We start from the raw sequence: 18,941 nt of genomic DNA on the forward strand, positions 1-18,941 counted from the left end.
GTTTTTGTTTTTTCTCCTTTTCACGGCTTCTAGTAGAATGAAGAGGGCTGGAAAGGCAGAAACCCAACATAGTTCCAGAAATTTTCTTAGTTTCAGAAGTCCTAATCTAAATATGCTCAGGTGCTCTGGGGCTTAAAGATTAAGTCTAAACCTGGTCTCCAAATCTCCTTCCTTTAAGAACTTGTCTGTAATTGTTACACGTAGCTATTTCTTAATTGCATCTGCATGCTTTTTAATTGTGAAATGCCTTCATAACGATGTATTAGTCACAAAAGGAATGTCAGAACACAAATCAGAGCTAATCACTTATCCCCCTGCACAGATGAGCAGTATTGCTTATTTCTATTGCACCAGTTCCAGAATTCCTGACTAACACCGACTCCTCATTGCAAACATTTGGTAAATGAGAGTCTGTGCCTGTAAGAGTTCACAAGGTATTACATGCAAATGTAAGAGCTACAGCAAAGGAGAAGAGTGAAAGTAGGAGAGACTTGCATTTAGGTAAAGGTTCTCCAGCCTTAGGGCAGGTGGATGAACTAGACAAACTCTCGAGGCCCCTTCGAGCTCTGGGTTTTTAATGATTTCTACAAGCTCATTATGTGCAGGGTTTGCAGGTTTCAAATCAATCCCTTTAAATAACCATAAAGGAAAAGTAGACACTAGCAGAGCCAACAACTTCTGTAGGCTATTCAGTAGTCCTTAGTCATGTGGAAAGTTCCACCAAAGTTCACAGACGATATACAGTGGAGTCAATGGGGCACAGAGATCTGATATGTGGATCTCAAAACAGGACTGCTCTTCGTAAGCATAACTGTAAATCAGGACTAAACTGTCCTGCACACTGACTGATTAAACATGACATGGAAACGTGAGAGGCTGGGGTTTGTTTCTCTGCACTTTCCATTTGATCAAGTGCAGAGAAACAACCCCTTTAAGCACTGCATGCCAGAGGCTGTAAAAGAGCCCATCTCACAAGCATGCAACAACCACATCTGAGTGGAAAACTGTGTGGAAGATGCAGTGTCTAGAAGCACAAATCAGTCTACACGAGCTGTTGACTGTCAGATAAGATAGCTGCAGACATCACTACACTCCTGACCCTCAGAGACATCCCTTTATATTTTCTAAAGCTGAATGAAGTGTTTCCAGGGACTCCAGCATGGAAATTCCTCTTCTACAATAAGCAGTTGTTGTAGGAACATGGCTGCTGATATGCTACTCCGTGCCAACTCGCAGCTTTTAGCTGATTTGCTTCACTCATTCACCATATAATCAGCTTATATTTCATGCTTCCTGCTGTTCTCATAACACAACACATCCTTCATTTTGTTCTGCTTACATAGCAGAACATACTGGTCTTCAAGGTCCCAGTCCTGCAATGCACCGAGCCCTGGAGCTCTCAGAGCAATAGGGACCAGATCCCACAGCTGAGGTTTTGGTGCTCCACAGAGTGGACTCACAGTTGTTTTGGCACTGGTTGAGCTCTTTCCCACCCTTTCCTCTCAGATGCAAACAACATGACCCTCCATACACAGCTGAATCGGAGAGAAGAGGGAGACATAAAAATCCATCAAATCAGCAAAGAGTACCGACAGAGGTATCTGCTGTAGCACATTCAGGCAAAAACTTTCACTGAATCATAACATGGTTTGGGTTGGAAGGGACCTTAGAGATCACCTGATTCCAAACCCCCTGCCATGGGCAGGGACACCTTCCACCATCCCAGGTTGCTCCAAGCCCTGCCCAACCTGGCCTTGAACACTTCCAGGGATGGGGCAGCCACAGCTTGTCTGAGCAACCTGTTCCAGTGCCTCAGAACTCTCCCATTAAAGAATTTTTTTCTAATATCTAATCTAAATCTACTCTCCTTCAGCTTAAGGCCATTTTCTCTTGTCCTATTACTGCGTACCCTCGTAAAAAGTCTCTCTCCAGCCTTCTCGTAGGCCTTGTTCAGGTACACAAAGGCTGCTATAAGGTCTCCAGGCTGCTGCAAGGTTTCTCTCTTTCAGAAAAGCTTAAAAGCACCTCACTGAACAAAAGATTTATCTTTATTTGCCAAGAAAACAAAGCTATGCACAGCACCTAAGCAAACCATCGATAAACCCTGGGATAGCCCCCACCCCCCCGGCAGCCAGTTTGCCTTGCAGAGCACTGCTGATATCAGTCACAGAGCCAGTTCAACTGCTAATTTACCTCCCTGGGGAAAGCCCCTTGACTTCAGGGGAAATAAGATCTGTCTCCAGATGTGAAAAAGGGCATGGGATGAGAATAAACAAAATCACCAGTTGCCAAAAAGAAAAACAACCAAAAAACAACAGAGAGCAAACATGAGGAATCCCATGTCTACACTGGCTTGACCCATGGAAAAAGAAAACAGCACACTAATAAAAGTTGCTCTGTTAACAATGGCTGTACATAATTAGGAAAGGCCTTCAGCTTCTGTTTTCAGCACGTAATTTTTAATTGATTTTGCTGAAAGAAATCTTAGTGTTGTTACAGTTAATAGGAGTCTTCCCAGCAAAATTGGTCTCCATAAATGGCTTATGTAAAGCTTCCTTTAAGTGTCACAGGTTTGAACTGGCAGGGAATCAACCTGTTGCAAAAAGTCCATTCCCTATAAAAGCCAAGAGTCATGAGACACACAGTTGCAGACCTGATGGGTCTCCTCCACTAAGGAAAGGTGATGTTTTTAGAGACCTGGTCAGTACCAAGCAATTTTTCCAGATCCCAGGAGAGACTGAGTTTTTCCCTGTCCTAAGGAACACCACACACACAGAGCAGATGCTTTCAGGTAACACACAGAAGAGTAAACACTGTTAATATGCCTATCTTATTTTCCCCAAGAGCTAGTGTTCAGCCCCAAGGCCAGACCATGGTCTCATCTGGATAACTATATAATTATCTTTTGCCTTCCAAAGGGACCATGCATCCTATTAAACACCATCAAGTCTCTGGACCTACTTAATGGTGGCTGGTGCCACATCAGAACATAGGGACTCTGTGCACACCGTCCCACACCCAGAGGTGTGACAGAGCACAAGCAGACCCCAAACATCTCTAGATGTGTGGGTTGCATTAGAAATATCAATACAGACACAAAGGCAGTGGAATGAGCTAACTGGCATGAGCCCTCCGGATAAAAACAAGGTTCTTCAGTCAGCCAATAACCAGTCCTTCTCCCAGGCTCTCCAGCCCAGCCTTTTAGCTCCTCTGGCTCCTGGTCAGCTACATTACCTACATGCTACACTCCCTACAGCCTTAAGGATGTATCTGCCACTGTGCTGTGCCAAATGGTGAGCTGGGGAACCTGGGTGTCTCTACCATCCAACTCCATACCTCGGGCTGGCAAAGCCAGCATTAAAATGCAGGTTGCAAAGGTGATACTGCCTCTGCTTCCAGCTCTAGTTCAGGTATGTCACCATGTACTGTATCCTGTATCCCCTCTACAGGTTGTGGAAATATGTTCTGAAAATGACTGTGAGACACATTTTCAGAGAGACAGAAAGAAGGCTTGTCAGAAAAGCTAAGGCTGTGCCAGTAGGTTGGGCTGACTGCTCCGTGTTGCCCGTAGAAGGGTCATTATCGTACTCTAAGCCCCTAAGTCCCCTCCTCCAAAAAAATCCAACCCCACAACAACTAAGTTTAAGGAAACATTTGCATTTGCCCTCAGCACTCAGGTGTGGTGCGTCCTATTGAGGGACATCGTATGGGAGACCTTGGCCAGTGGACCCATCCATTAGCAAAGCTGTACCTCAGCCTGTGCAAGAGGTCTGAATTTGAGGGCAGCAGGGCAGAACAGCCATTCTTACAGTAATGTTACATGGAAGGAGCTACTGCTTTTAAAATAAACCCTAAAATCATTTACTATCTTTTTGCTTCCCAGCAGACTGTGAGTGGACCAGATCACTTGCATTGAGTAAGCCACTGTGCAACCTCATTCTGCTCAGATACACTGTTTTGTTTTGTTTCTGCCATGCACAGAAGCCAGAGTATGCTTTCCCTACCCTGGGAACTGCTGAACTGGAAAGTGAAGGTCGGGAAGAGCTGACTCAAGAAAAATCGCACATACAGTCTTTGGATAGAAATGACAAACGAACCTACCAGCATCAGAACCCAGCAAACAATCTTCCTTTAGAAGTAAGCTTAAAGAAAGCAGCAGTGCTCAAACACTGTCCTGCGAGCAAAGATTTTATTCACAACAGCCTTGATTATCACCTAACTTTTTCCTGGCAACATCCAGCACAAGCTGATCCCAAATATGTCCCTGTCCTACTCCTCTGTGGTTAGGTGTGCACAATATATTGTGAGGCAACACTCAAAAAGCTTGTTTTCATGTCTGGATGCATTCCCCTGTATGATGGAATAAGGGACTGTGTATGCTGATTGGTTTTTTTTCAGGAAACAACTATAAATAGATGCTGCTAAGTTGGCAGCTAAACCTTATCTTAGGGCAAGACAAAGATCTTTCCTTGATAAGGCCAGAAAGCCAGCTCTCCTTTGCAGAGTTGTAAATGAAGAAAAAAAAAATGAAGGCCTGTGAAAGCGAAAGCTCTTTTAAAAGAACAAATGACCCAGGGTATTCTAGGCCAACAGCTCTCTTCCTCTGCTGACCCTAGGAATCCAGAAAGAAGAGGCACCTTGAATAACTTGTGGCAAAATGCTTTCTGGTCAGGCTGTTCCTGGTGTCTCTCCCTGCTGTTTCCAGCACTCACATTCTGATCATAAAATCTCAAACCTCTCTTACACAAGTGCAGTGATTCCCTCCCGAGTCACCCCTTCCATATTGCAGACTCCTTCCTAGAGTCCCATGGTCATGACCTGACAGAAGCAACCTCAGGTCGGTACAACCACAGCCTGCAGTTCCCTTCCCTTCCCTTCCATCTTCCAGAACCCTGTCTAATTTTAAGAAACCAAGTCATCCCCCTGCAAATCTGCCCCATGCAGCTGAAGCTACCTGACCTCACTGCTTAACCAGTTTCTCAACAAGATCAAAGCCTGTGCAGTTGTTCAAGGAGCTTTTCAATTACTCCTCCAGTTTCTATCATGAATTATGGCAGCACTTGAAGAGCGCCAAAATCCAGAGGGATCGGTTACTCCTGCCCTGTGACAGGCAGCAGGCTGGGGGGCACAGGATAAGCTGTAAGCGCAGTGGCATTACATTATGCAGAGATACAGTTTTGCTGCCGAATGATTGACAATAACTACTGGATGTCACTATTTTAAGGATAATGTCATTTGCGTAATTATCTGGCAGGGTGTCTCTTCAGCAACTGGCATTATCCACAAGGGAAGAATTACACTGAAATCCAGCTGTAGAGAAAGTAGATTTGCTATTCTATGCAGACTATCACTGTGCTTTAGGAGCTTGATACATATGGTATGTATCACTAGTCATTTTCATGCTCTCAGGACCCAGAGAGCATTAAAATGACACTCCTTCTCTATTTCACTGTGCCATGTATATCACATGATTTCATACTTAAAAATATTTTAATATTCTCTGTCCTCACCTGACCATCTGTTTCTTGTTTGGAGCTAGGAAGAGTCAAGAGAAGCTGGTTTTACTTTGACTGATTCTATCATCTCACCATCAAACAGGGAAGTGCCCCCCACAGAGCCGCCAGCCCTTTGGCCCCTTTAGTCCTGAGCTATTCTGGTTTTAGTGAGTTCAAACCTGGGTTTATCTGTCACAGGAGGATAGGATACACTACTGCCTGGGTTAAATTATGTAAATTCCCAAACCAAACAACACTTGGCCCAACCCACAGCCTGAAATGGTACCAACAGAGCCTGACTGGGACTGGAACTCGTCCCATCCTGAACCCAGCTCTGGGTCCCAGTTGTACAACTGTGACCACGCAGCAAAAAAAGAGAGACTCGACATTATTCTTTGCAGTGCTGGCATGCCACAAGTGGGACTGAGCAGAGCTAGAGAAGACAATACTCAAATATGCATGCTTTGCTGCTGGATTCCAGGTAGCAGCGTTCCAAAGAAAACAACTGTCTGTTCCTCCTCTCCAGTGCTCTGGGCAGGAGGATGCCAGAGATGGTCTGCAAAGCACGGCAGAAAGAAACCTTTCTGTACAATCAGACTGTCTCAGTGCTGACATCTCCTTGTTCCATCTGTCCTGTTCTACCCCAGAAGAGGCCTTGCTCTGCCTCAGGGACATATGGGAAGATGCTGGTCAAATGGTCACCCTGGCCAGGGAGGGCTCTGCTCAGCAGACTGGCTCTGATCCATGCAGGTTGCCCCATGCCTTTATGCTTGAGCTGACAGGGGAGCCCTACAGCAGCACAGAAAGGAAAAAATATAACCAAACTGCCCCCCTGAGTACAGAACAATGACAAATAACAAAAGAAAGCTATCTATGGGAAATAGCTTCCTGAGAACAGCCTTGAGACTCGGAGTGGAGGCTGACGCAGGGAGGCAACAATGCTCCAATGCTGTTGCAAACACAAAGGTGCCAGACATCGACAGGAAGGAAAAACTCCTGCTGTAGGCTCATGGCAGGAATAAGAAGACTTTTAGAGGCTGAGTGGCACTGGATAGATCCGTCAAATACATCGGGTTTAAACACAGGTCCGTATCTGCTATAGGGAAACAGAGGCTTTGGTATAATCAGCACATACCAGCCCTTTAAATAGCATGGCACGCAGTGGCAAAAGCAACATATGCTTGTGTTCACCTCTCAGAAAACCTAAGAAGGTTTAATTTAATGCCTGCCTGGAAATTTCACTTCTTTCTGGAAAGAGGTGCACCTTGGCCAACAATGCAGGGGGGGATGTGGAGGTACTGTTATCCCAGCTGACTTGTTCCTGGTGGATAGCAAGTGACAGTTATTTATTCAAGCAGGAAACTCCAGCTTACCATCTCAGCCACGGGGTTCAGACAGAACAGAAGGAATGAATGCAGAGCTCACCTATAAATGATGCCTCTTTCATGGAGAAACATAAGGGCTGAAATAATTTCGGCAGCATAGAACCGGGCCCGATCTTCATCGAAGCGACGTGACTTCTGAATGTGAAACATCAAGTCCCCGCCATTCACGAACTCCATCACAAAGAACAGGCGATCCTTCACACGGGCAAACACAACAGACATGAACAGCATTAATCACAACCTTGGTTGGGCCTAAAAAACTCCAAGTAAAACTGTTATCTCCCAAATAAAAACGGATTAAGCACTCACGAGACAGTGTATGGGGGGAAATGCTGATGCTTTTTCAGGAAATATCAAGTCAATACCAGGAAGATCTGTTAGTACCTCCTTGCCCTGCACTCCTCCCAAAAGTTTTGCCCCCTGTCATGAAATGAATTCCCATTCACATGTGGATTGGGCCTATCAGTAGGTGCGTGCTCATCGCTAATCAGCTCCTGTTGGGTTTCCCCTGAACTATCCTTAGACTGAAACAGCAAGGAATGATACTCCATCAGCATTCTCTAAGTTGAGTGGCACATGAGAAATCTGTAAAGGGTCACTCACTCCCTAGTAAACACCTCAGGTCTCTGGGGAAAGATGTTCCATAATACAACGTGCATAACCAGACCACTCACAGACTGCGGCTTTGCCGTGACAGCACAACATTGTCTCTAGGATATCCCAACATTATTTCTGGAGAATGTGTACTGTTTTCCAGGATGGGATTTCCTGCCATACACTTGGCATGGCAGCTGCTTTTCAGGCCCTCAGATTCCAGCGTTCCTCTGATTAACCTGCAGAGACCTCTGGGCTATGGAGGAACTGATGAGGATGAAGTACAAATCAAAGCTTCTGCTGAGCAGAGAAGCAACCTGTTTGATAACAATCAGTTCACTAACCACAGCTGCTGGTCTCTGAGGTTTCCTTTTTGGTTTGGTTCTGGCTTTTGCAAAAGCCTACACATAGGGAGGCACTTGCTTGAGCTGCATGCTCAACAGTGAGTAGGGGTTTAGTATGTGTAAAAGGGGTGTTTGCTTGATTGTGAGAGGAAGGACGCACAGATTTGTCACAAAACTAAACCTTAGAATTGTTGCAGTCTGGTTCAAAAATTTCTCTTTGTAATTGTTTCAGGACCTCCAGTATTTATTGTTTCAGCTTTACTCTGAGCATCAGGAACAAGCAGATTGGAAAACAGGCCTACAATTCAGTTAAGACCAGTCAGGCTTTTAACAGTAATTTTTTTCCCTTCTTTTCCCTCAAGTCCCTTCCCAGGTCTGATGTTAATCATCTACAAGCTACTTTTAAACCCTCTCTAAGTTTAAGAGGATAAGCATTGTCGTGCTCCACTTTCTGGCAGCCAGCCAGCTTGAAATGACTACTGGTATTAACGTCTTGAGAGGCATACAGCAGAAGAAAAGCAACCAGAAATCCTCTCATTCCTCAGTGGACACGAGCAGGAATGCAAATGGCTTGTGACAGATGAGGACAGCTTGCTTCTCAATGCCATCCTGGGCTCTGCCCAACAGTCCCTTCTGGGCTCCTTCCAGCGGATAAAGATCATTAAATCATAGAATCATTTGGGTTGGAAAAGACCTATAAAAATCATCAGCTAACCACTAACCCAACACTGCCAAGCCCACCACTAAACCACGTCCCTAAGTGCCACATCTACACAACTTCTAAATACCTCCAGGGATGGAGACATTTAAGTGACTTCCCCAGGTAGCCTATTCCAGGCACTTGACCACCCTTTCAGTGAAGAAACTGTTTCTAATATGAAATGCAAACCTCCCCTGGTGCAAGTTCAGGCCGCTTCCCCTCATCCTGCCACGTTTTACGTGGAAAAGGACACCCACTGCTATATGACTACAGCCCCTGAAAGGCAGTTGTAGAGAAAAAGATCCCCCCATGAGCCTCTTTTTTTTCAGGCTAAACATCCCCAGCTGCTTCTCATCAGACCTGTGCTCCAGACCCTTCCCCAGCCCTGTTGCCCTTCCCTGGACATGCTGCAGTACCTCAACATCTTTCCTGCAGTGAGAGGCCCAAAATTAAACACAGAATTCGCAGAGCAGCCTCACCACTGTTCCCAGCAATCTCACAGCACTACTGTGTGCAGCACCAAGGCCATGTGTTAAACGCTGTCTCCAGTCTATATAAACAACAACACTTCATTGTTCACTCTGCCTTTATTAGAGGGCAGTGAAAGACACCCAAGCTGGCTCATCTACAGCAGCAGTTTGAGCCAGAGCAGCATGAACTGTGCAAACCCACCAGCAGCCTTGGCTCTTCAGCCCTTATCAGATCTCCAATGCCACATCTTCACTGCAGCTGGTTCAACTCAGCCTGGCTGTGCTGTGCCTACCTGTTTGGCAGCCCCTCCTCCAGCTGCAGCACCGGTATTGCCTCTGCCTTGCCATTCAGGCCAGCTTTTACATCTCCTTGTTATTCTTCCCCACCTCTTTCCTTGCTGATCACTCCACATGACACATGCTTATCCAGCCCAGCTTGTCCAGGCATCACCTCAAGCCCATACTTAAAAAAGAAATCCCTTTTGCCAGATCCCCAAGAGGAAGTAATTTAATTTACCAGCAGCCTGACGAGGGGTGGTGTGTGTGTGTGTGTATTTATGTAAGTAATACATATGCTTGTACAAACATGCATATAGTTAGGTGAACACACATGGATTTTCTACTCTTTCCTTAAAGGGAAGCTTCAGGGACAAAAAGTTAACTCTTCCTATCTTAAAACATACATGTCCAGCTTCTCCAGTGCAGACAAAACGCCATGGCCCACCTCAGAATCCTGGTTGTACCCATCTCTACCATGATGCTTAAAGGAAGATACTACTTCTTTCTCAAATGTTGAGGTGAGCACTGAAACAGTTTTAAAATTCCCATCACTGCTGTCATGGAATTTGCAGCTTTTTGATAAAAACTGCTCTTGCTTCAGACTAACTGCAAACCTGAGCAAGTATCACTGCATGTGTGTCATCTGCACCCAGGGGCTCATTTCACAGGTCAGGCATAAATATAGAACTTTGGGCTACTCTATTTATTTATTTATTTATTTATTTATTTATTTATTTATTTATTTATTTATTTATTTTAAAGGGTCCATCTAATTTTCTGCCCAGTTTTCTAACACTTAGAAATCCCATGGGGCTGCTGAAGAAAAGAGCAGGACGGGTATCACAACTGGTTTATAACACAGCATTTGTGCATTGGCCTGCTACATGCCTGGTAACGAGCACTACTGACCATCCTTTGGGGAACAACATCTCAAAGCCAGGCAAGGCCTCCCATTTTCACTCTTAAGCAAGACCATCAGCTTGCCAAACTGCAAAGACCAATCACTCTTTTGGGAATCACTGAAAAATAAAATAAACAGTTGGTATTCTATTTTTTTTAAAAAAGAGGGTGGGAAAAAAAGAGGGGAGAGAGGACAAGAAAAGAGGGGGAAAAGGAAAAGAGGGAAAGAGAGGGAGGGGCAAGTGGGGGGTAGAGAGAGGCAGAGGAGAGAGAGGAGGCAGGGAGGGAGGTAGAAGAGACAGAGCAGACAGGGAGGGAGGGGAAAAAAACTAAAATAAAAGAAAAAAAGGCAATTTGCAGCCAGAAGAGTGAGTAGATAACTTAAAAAGGGAGCATGAAAAGGAAATCTTAAAAGAGCAGATAGTTCAGACACTTGCAAATTTGACCTAAGAGTTATGTGTCTCCTCTCCTGGGGATTACCAGTGGGAATTAGGGGGAGTTGAAAGCTGGATTGGTTTTTGACAGGACCTAATGCTGAACTCCTCACACGTCTATTTTACTATTTTCCATTGCCCAGAAGTCTCCCTGATCTGCTATCTCTGTTTGACATCAGCAACAGCAAGAAAAGAGCATTTGAATCAACAGGAAATAGTGACACAAAAGGCTTTGCAGCAAGTGACAGCCACAGGAGGAAATCACATTGCACCATTCCCGGACTGGGATGGAGATGAATAAAGACACACAGAGCAATTGTTACTGTAAATTAAAGAAACACTTGGAGGAAACAAAGTCTGTGGGATGAGGTGGGCTCATTTCAAGGTTTGCCTACACCTAGAAATTAACCCTGACAACTGTTGTGCGAGAAAACTGTCTGGGTTTGGCGCTTTTTTTTTTTTTTAATTGTTTAAATTTCAGTTTTCCATTCCTATTTGTTTACCTACTAGCAGGGCAGGGTCTGTTGGAAGCATATCGTCTGCCCTAAGGGCAGTGTTTGATAGCAATTACATATAAACATTGTATTTGTTTGTTGTTCTAGGTGGGGGTTTTGGTGAGGCCTGAAGAAAATCCCTGGCTGCAAAAGCCACTGGGAGGACAGTTTATAAACTGGTTATTGCCCCTTGCAAACACAAGCACCCAATGAGATCCATCTCAAGCATCACTGTAGCCCTTTTTCCTCACTAGATCCACAAGATGTTTTAAACCTCATAGCTTTCCTCTTCATCATCACAGGAGGAAAAAAATAATCATATTTTATTAAAGGAGGATCCTTTTTCTCTTACTATGCCTTAAAAGACTAGTGTGATGGCCAGCTTCTACTCTCTTCTAATTAAGAGTCAGAGTTGATGTCCATGGACAGCCCACACAAGATCAAAGACCTCTGAAGACAACATTGGGCCCTTATCTCATGATACATAAATCACATAACCATCAGGATTGGAAGGAACCTTCAGGATCATCTACGCCAACCCGCAGCTTAGCACCACCATATTCACCCCCTAAACCATATTCCCAGTGGGATAGGGCATCATCACTGCCCTGGTTCAGGAAGCATAGAGGGAGGAGATGGGGAAAGACAAACATTTCCCCTGTGAAGACATGGAAGAAGGCAAGAGTCTCCTCTTCCTGCCACCCTACAAGAGCTGCTGTGCCAAGGGAGGCCTGGAGGCCAGGAGGGACTTCTCTCTAAGCAGAGTCATCAGTGGAGGTTCAGGAGACTCACTGGAAGACACCAACGAGGTCTCTCCAGCCTCCAACACCATCAGGAATAGGTTTGGACAAGCTCTGCACACCCATGGCAGCACAGCTTTCCCAGATGCTGCTTCTGCCCACCCTGGTTCCTCTGCAGGACAAGAGGATGAACCCACCAAGAACACTTCAGCTTCCTCTTTAGCTGACAGCTGCCATACAAGGCAGATATGTAGACCTGGCTAAATGCATTTTAGGGCAAGGGTCCAATCTTTCCCCCTCCCTGAAAAATCAGCCTAGCTCAGGAATTCTGCTATGTCTGCATTTCATCTTTTTGGAAATAATTAATGCACACAACTCCTTAGAAAATCAGCTTTGGGCTCAGTCTGAGTTCACTGAAGCCAAAAGGTTTCCCCATGAAAACAGTCATTTTCCCCTGTTTTGGCAGTTTACGCTTTGCAGAGCAGAAGGCAGGCTTTCCAAATCATCCCCAAACAGAGACAGCTGTGTCACTGCTTCCCAGAGAAAGTTTATTGTTTCCAAAAAAGAGTAGCAGGCTTAGGGAGCTTGCAAGCAAATTATTACAAGATAATTACAAGAGCTGGCAGGCTCCCTCAGCGCTTCCAATGTTCCTGTTCTCCCTTCGTGGTCCACAACCCCCACACAAAGCAAATCTGCCTCAGGTCTTGCTGGGAGTGAGCAAATAAACCGTGATGTCTCAGAACTGGGCTTTGGAAAGCCACATGTCCAACTCCCCCAGCAGTGCAAGTGGCCATCTGTATCTGGGTCAAGGCACTGCAAAAGCACAGGATCCAACAGGAGGAATAATAAACAGATTTGTTTCCTAATATTTCTCTCTGTAGGACTAATGCAGTCAGTGCCCACTCTTAGATGCTGCTCTGTGCCAAAATGCCCGTCCTTCATGCCCAGCCCTTCACAGAATCTATGAATCCCTGTTGGAAATGCCTCCACTGCAGTCTTCAACATCCTCATGAGGGGAAGCAGAGGGGCAGACACTGATCTCTTCACTCCTATGACCAGTGACAGTACTCAAGGAAACTGCATGAAGCTGAGTCAGGGAAAGTTTAGGCTGGATACCAGGAAAAGTTCTTCCCCCACAGGGTGGTCAAGCACTGGAACAGGCTCCCCAGGGAAGTGGTCACAGCACCAAGCCTGACAGAGTTCAAGAAATGTTTGGACAATGCTCTCAGGCACATGGTGGGATTCTTGGGGTGTCCTCTGCAGGGCCAGGAGTTGGACTCGATGATCCTGATGGGTCCCGTCCAACTCAGAATATTCTGATTCTATGATTCCATACCAAGCCCTTCACAGAATCCTTAGCTTCTACGAATCCCTAGTAGAAATGCTTCCCCTCCATACCCAGCCCTTTGACCAAGGCAATGCCACACCCTCACGAGCTGCCTTCTGCTCCCAAATCCGAAGGAGGGCAAGCGCCACAGCGGGGGTTATGTATGGCAGGGAAGATCTCAGCTGTCATAAAAACAGGCTCACCAAGAGGGAATCACCAAAACAGCCCTTGCAGGCACATGAGAGAGCAGATCTAATGAGCTCAGCCCTAAATTTCTGGACAAAGCCACTCTCGCCTGATTGCAACGGAGCAAGACATGAAGATTTGGTTCTTTGACTTCAAATCAGAGTAACTACGCCAAGCAGAGAAGGAACACCTCTGCTCCACACTTGCTCAGCTGGAACTACATGCACGTGACAGTGACGCTTCTCAAACAGGGCCATGGCACCTGCTGCCCCGGCCCAGGACTCGCAGCCGAACACGGCAGAGAAGCAGCAGGTTTTACAGCCACCTGCTCGCTGAGTTGTGCTGCTCTCTGAGCTGCTCTACCTCCCTGCTTCAGTGACTGCAGAAGTACCCTCAGGAACCACTTCTGACTCAGGTAAATCACGCCACAGACGGCATATACAGGCCTTGGGCTATCGAGATGGGGGGGTCACTGTGTGACGCAGCCAAAAGGCTGAGAAAGGGAAGGATTCCTCCTTCTGCTGGTTTTGTGTGGGTTTTTAAGCTGGAAGGAGCTGCAGTGAAAATTAAGCAAACTCAGAATGGGCATAAGGTGCATGTGGTGTCTCCTCCAGGCCGAGCAGCTGCTGAACACATTTCTGAGAAGTGCAAGTCACTTCCCCCACACCGGGCTTGTTTTCAGCTTCTTTAACAAAGAGTCACCAACCTCACTGTCACAGCTACGTGAACTGGGCAGCTATTACCAGTTATCACCCCAAGCACGCTCTGCTCTCTGATGCTGCTGATAGTGGGCACCACGAGGCTTCCTTATGAGGCCACTGCAGCAAGACACAGACATAATAAATTGGCTCTTCCCATTTGCATAAATAAACTCTGCAGGGTCCCTCGGGGTGAAGGCTGCCTTGGTGCTTGTATGCACAGCACGAACGCCGAGCTCATTCCAGAAGAGCTGAACAACGACAACCACAACCCAGGGAGAGCTGAGGGGAGTTGTGGGTTCCCACTTGCCCCAGGAAAAAAAATATAAATAACCACAAATCTAACTGCACCCTCCAAATTTTTGCCCCTATTTTGTTGAACACTTGGCTGAAATCTCAAGCTCGTACGCTGGAGAGATTCTGTAACACACAAATTCAGTCATTTGTCTGGAACAAAGCATGTTTTGGGTATTCAAGTGAACCATACACACATCCTTCCTCCTTACCCCTTCCCTTCAAGACAGGCTACATGATTAGTTCATCTTTTCACTAGAAACTTTTACATAACATATATGCAAAAGGATGGTTTTTATCACTCTTGTTCATCTGTTCCATTTCAAACAAAACCAAACCCCAACTAAGAAAAACCCCAAAACTCAGATACTTAGTCCACCATTAAATTATGTACAAAAAAGGCTTGTTTTTTTAATCCCAAATTAAGAAAAAGTCAGCTTGGCCAGCATTAAAATAAAATATTAAAAAAAAAAAACATGAAACAAATTGAAAGAATTTGCAAGAATTGAAAGAAAGTAAAATGAAATCTTCCTCTCCAGACCTTCTGAAATGCTATAGAAAACTACAAAAACATTCCTTGCCACCTGAAAGATCAGAAAAAAAACCCCAAAGGACTGGCTGAACTTAAGAGGGGAATAAATTGAGGAATAAGGAACTAAAATGTATCACGCTACAGACATTACCTGTAATCAAAGATTTATAAGACATCTGCACCCCTCAGCTGGCATCATGATGTCTCAGAAGAGAGTAGCACTGTAAACATCATGCTCTTTTTACAGCCCTCAGTTCAAAAAAAGGCTACTGGAATTGGTGCTTTCAGTTTGGAGTGACCAACCTGCGACAGCTCTGCCCTGCTTTTAAAAATACTGAGCTCTGCAGTATCTGCTGGCTCAGGCTGGGCTGGGGAAGGTCAGACACTCACTTCTACAGCACAGCCAAAGGTCTCCAGGAAAATTAGGAATGTCAAAACACCCAAAGGCCACTTGGAAACAGCTTGCTATGAGAGATCCATCCTCTCACCTTAAACATCACCTGGAAAGCAGTACGGATTCAAAGAGACTAAAGCACCATTGGGTCGCACCTCAGCTTGCTACCTCTTCTCTGAGCTTCTATTGCCTTTGTTTTTTTCTTCCCCTTCCTCCTCAATACTGTCTGGCACCTGCTCCCTCAGGCTGCTGGAGAGCTGCTTCCATTTTCAGTCCCTTTTATGCCACAACTTCCTTGATTTTAAGGCCAAAAAAATATTAGTTTCACATACTGTGGCTAACCATGGGCAAGAGCATCTCCTTTGGCTGCTGAACCTGGTAATTTGTCCAAGCAGCAGTCTCTCCCCCAAGCCGCTGCAGATGGGGACAGGCACTTATCAGCTTCATGAAAATGCAAGTATCCAAAGTCCCTCAACCATCTGGGGTGGGAAAGTTACACTTGGGAGCTACAACACGGTGATGGCAGCTGACCCTTCTAACCCTCCAGCTCGTGTTTTCACCTCAGCTTGTATCACCTCAACGTGCAGCCCAAATGTGGACACCAGGCAAAGTTCACAGATAGAGTCAGAAATGTCAGTCTGATCTTGTTTCATCTCCTGCAAGCAAAACCACTCTGCCTGCAAAAAAAAAAAACCAACAACCCAACCTGGAACATTCCTTCAACAAAGTGACCACTGCAAGGTGTCACTGCACATGTGAGAGAGCCTTTCACACCTGGTTTTGGAGGCCTCGCACATCTGCTTTACTGACAGCTTGAACCAGAGTGCCAGCAAACACGTCACAGGTTTTAGGTGGATGTGAACACTGTAAGACCACAGAAAGATGCACTTTTTGGCCACTCTGTCTTTATTTGGTGCTAGATAGGACAGGAGCCACAGAAGAGCAGAAAGTGACTGTCTCTCCTGTGGTCATGAAACCAACACCAGGGCACCACAGCACACACACCTGCAGAAGCCACACCTGAGAGCGAAGGCAGAGAGAGCAAATTCCCCTCTACCTCCCTGTCCAAGAGGCCCCAAAAAATCAACTCGCTGCCCCAGCTAAAGCAGAACTCAAGCTCCTTCACACCTGACTGCAGCAAGTCCCTTCAAGGTGCCTGTGCTTAGGACCAGAAGCCAGGCTAGACTGTAGCAAGCTTTTTGAAACATGACAGGCCTAGAAGCAGGATGTCCCAACAACATCTTCACTTGGTTTTGACTTGAAGCAACAACACTGAATCGTGTGCTGGTCTTCCAGCACAGTGGCTTGGGGCTAGCACAGGCCTCAACTCCCAAGAATAAAAGTCTCAATGCCTGCAGAAAAGCATCCAAGAAGTGCATTTGGCTGTCAGGTGAATGCACATACAGAGTTGAGCCTCCACAACATGCCAGAGAGGGAATGCTGGGGGTTCAGAGCCTGGGAGTTGATCAAAGCCTTCCTCCCTGCTCCCAAAGGGCTCCCTCTCAGCACCTTCCAAAGAGAACATCAAAGGGGCCTCACTGCTTCCTTAACACCCACCAGCAAAGTCTGTGTAAGGACACTTACTCATCTTCCAGAGCCTCGGGAAGGCTGTTGCTGCCTCTCCAGCCTTCCTCATCTCCACCACACCAGGCTCTGCCCTGGGTCTGCCCTGTGCTCTACCCACTTGCTGACAGTGGAGTGGCTGGTGAACAAACAGGATGATGCTGGAGATTCTCCAGAGGGACCATGGCTGGGGGACTCCCCTGGGCAATACAAGGGTACTTAGACTCCCCTTGTGGCACCTGGGAACCAAAGGTACTAGCCAGATGCCACTGCTCAGTCCCTTCCTTGGCTGGTGGGCTCTCACCTGAAAATTATGCCCCCATAGAAGGCTCCAGGTTAGCTTTTCACACTACTGGGAGGTGAAATACCCGCTCAGCTGGGTAACCCATGACACGATACCCACGCTGACCCTGGGAGAACTGCCTGAGTGCCCCAAGAGCCAGCAGAGACGCAGAGAAACCTTCCTCTTCCATGTCGAGAGCGTGACCTCAGCCTGCAGGCTGCAAAGGGAACAAAAAGCTGCGTGCCAAACAGCAGGCTGCCCTCGTAAAACGGGACCAGTTCAACGATTGTGCTGTCCTGGAGTCCCAGGCCAGTCCCGCCTGGCTTAAATAGCACCCCTGCCAGCTATTATCTTGAAGGACGCTCGTTATAGAAAATCACGTCCCTCTGCCAAGTTCTCATGTCTCACTATTTTTGGAACAACATGGGCAGGCTCTGCCTCAGCAACTGTCAGCAGAGCCATAGGCAAAGCAAATCCATATAACGATCAGGCTGACGGGAACAGCGCTGGGAACAGCATTGCCTGGGGGACAGTCCCCTGGAAGGACCCTTTGGTCATGAGAAAAGGGATAAGGGCAATAAACATAAAATCCAGAAGCTATTTGACACAATATTTGCATGGGAAGCTGATCTCCCCCGGCCCTTTTCATTCTCATGCATATGAGTGGAGACAAAAGGATTTAAAAGCAAACCACCTGTGCGGGAAGGATGGCTCCTAAACCCCGAAGAAGATATGACCCACTTACTGCAAACTCATTTTAATTAAAACATTCCAGGATTCACATTCCCCAGGATTACATTACTAACTTCGCTATTTATACATATAGCCTCTTTCACCCCTTCTAGGACAGTATTGTTGAGGTGTTGGATGACACCAGTGTCAGGTAAATGGAAACAAACACTTTTTTGGTGCTTGTGGCCCCTAAAGCAGGATCCATGATTATCCTCAGGTCCCACCACCTGTTGGCAACTCACAGATTACTGGAGCAGAAGCATAATCCTCTCTGACACTGAGGAATTATTCTAAGGCCCCAGAAAAAGCAGAGGTAAATGGCTTAGGCAAGGTGGAAAGCTCCCAAGGCAAGGCCTTCAAATAAAAAAAAGGTTTAAAAACCAGAGATGTGGTAAGCAAGGAAGACCTCCCACAGACTGCAGCTCGAGCAGGACTTAAACTCTCCCCCCTGCAATGGAGCAGCAGGACTTCTTCCTTGCCTTTCATAGGAAAGGAATCTGGAGGTACAAGTCCAAAACTGCCCAGCCCAGTGCTGGGCACACAGAGTGCTACATCCAGCCTCTGCCAGCCTGCTGGGCAGCTAGTATTTCCTCTTTAGGCTCTGAAAAAACTGTGACCCACAGCAGGCAGAGACAGCCCTTGCAGCTTCTACCACCTAGTGGCTGCAGGATTTGGCTGTGATGGAGCGAGGAGGCTGTCTGGAGGTCAGGAAGCCTCAGCCCACCCCCTGGCAAATAAGGCCGCCTTTGCTGGTGGGCATCACTTGTGCTGCATCTGAGACTAAATTAGGACCACACTGAGCACAGAGACAGCAGAGGAGAGAACAGAAAACCTTTCTGAAAACCATCAGTGGCAAATGTAAAAGCACAGAAAAACCTCAGCCAGCTCTAAAACAGGTGAGAAATAGTAGCAGCAATATAGATGAACTCAGGTAATGCTTTGCTTTTTCAGGTACTTGTGCCAGCTCAGCTAATCACAGAATGGGTTGGGTTGGAAGGGACCTTAAAGACTGTCTAGTTCCAACCCCCCTGCCATGTACAGGGACACCTTTCACTAGACCAGGTTGCTAGGAGTTCCATCCAGCCTGGCCTTGAACA

General features: G+C 46.4%; 1 protein-coding gene across 1 annotated transcript in view; it reads right to left on the reverse strand.

The window, feature by feature from the left end:
* Positions 1–18,941, reverse strand: part of LOC114065858 (protein kinase C eta type) — a 69,699-nt gene that overhangs the window by 38,680 nt on the left and 12,078 nt on the right. Inside the window, exon 8 of the mRNA XM_027900054.1 lies at positions 6,921–7,075. Coding sequence (XP_027755855.1) covers positions 6,921–7,075 — 155 coding nt within the window. The remainder of the gene's footprint in view (positions 1–6,920; positions 7,076–18,941) is intronic.

Source organism: Empidonax traillii, unplaced genomic scaffold, assembly GCF_003031625.1.
Source record: "Empidonax traillii isolate 1590-97213 ecotype Southwest subspecies unplaced genomic scaffold, ASM303162v1 scaffold701:size746704, whole genome shotgun sequence".
Lineage (NCBI taxonomy): Eukaryota > Metazoa > Chordata > Aves > Passeriformes > Tyrannidae > Empidonax > Empidonax traillii.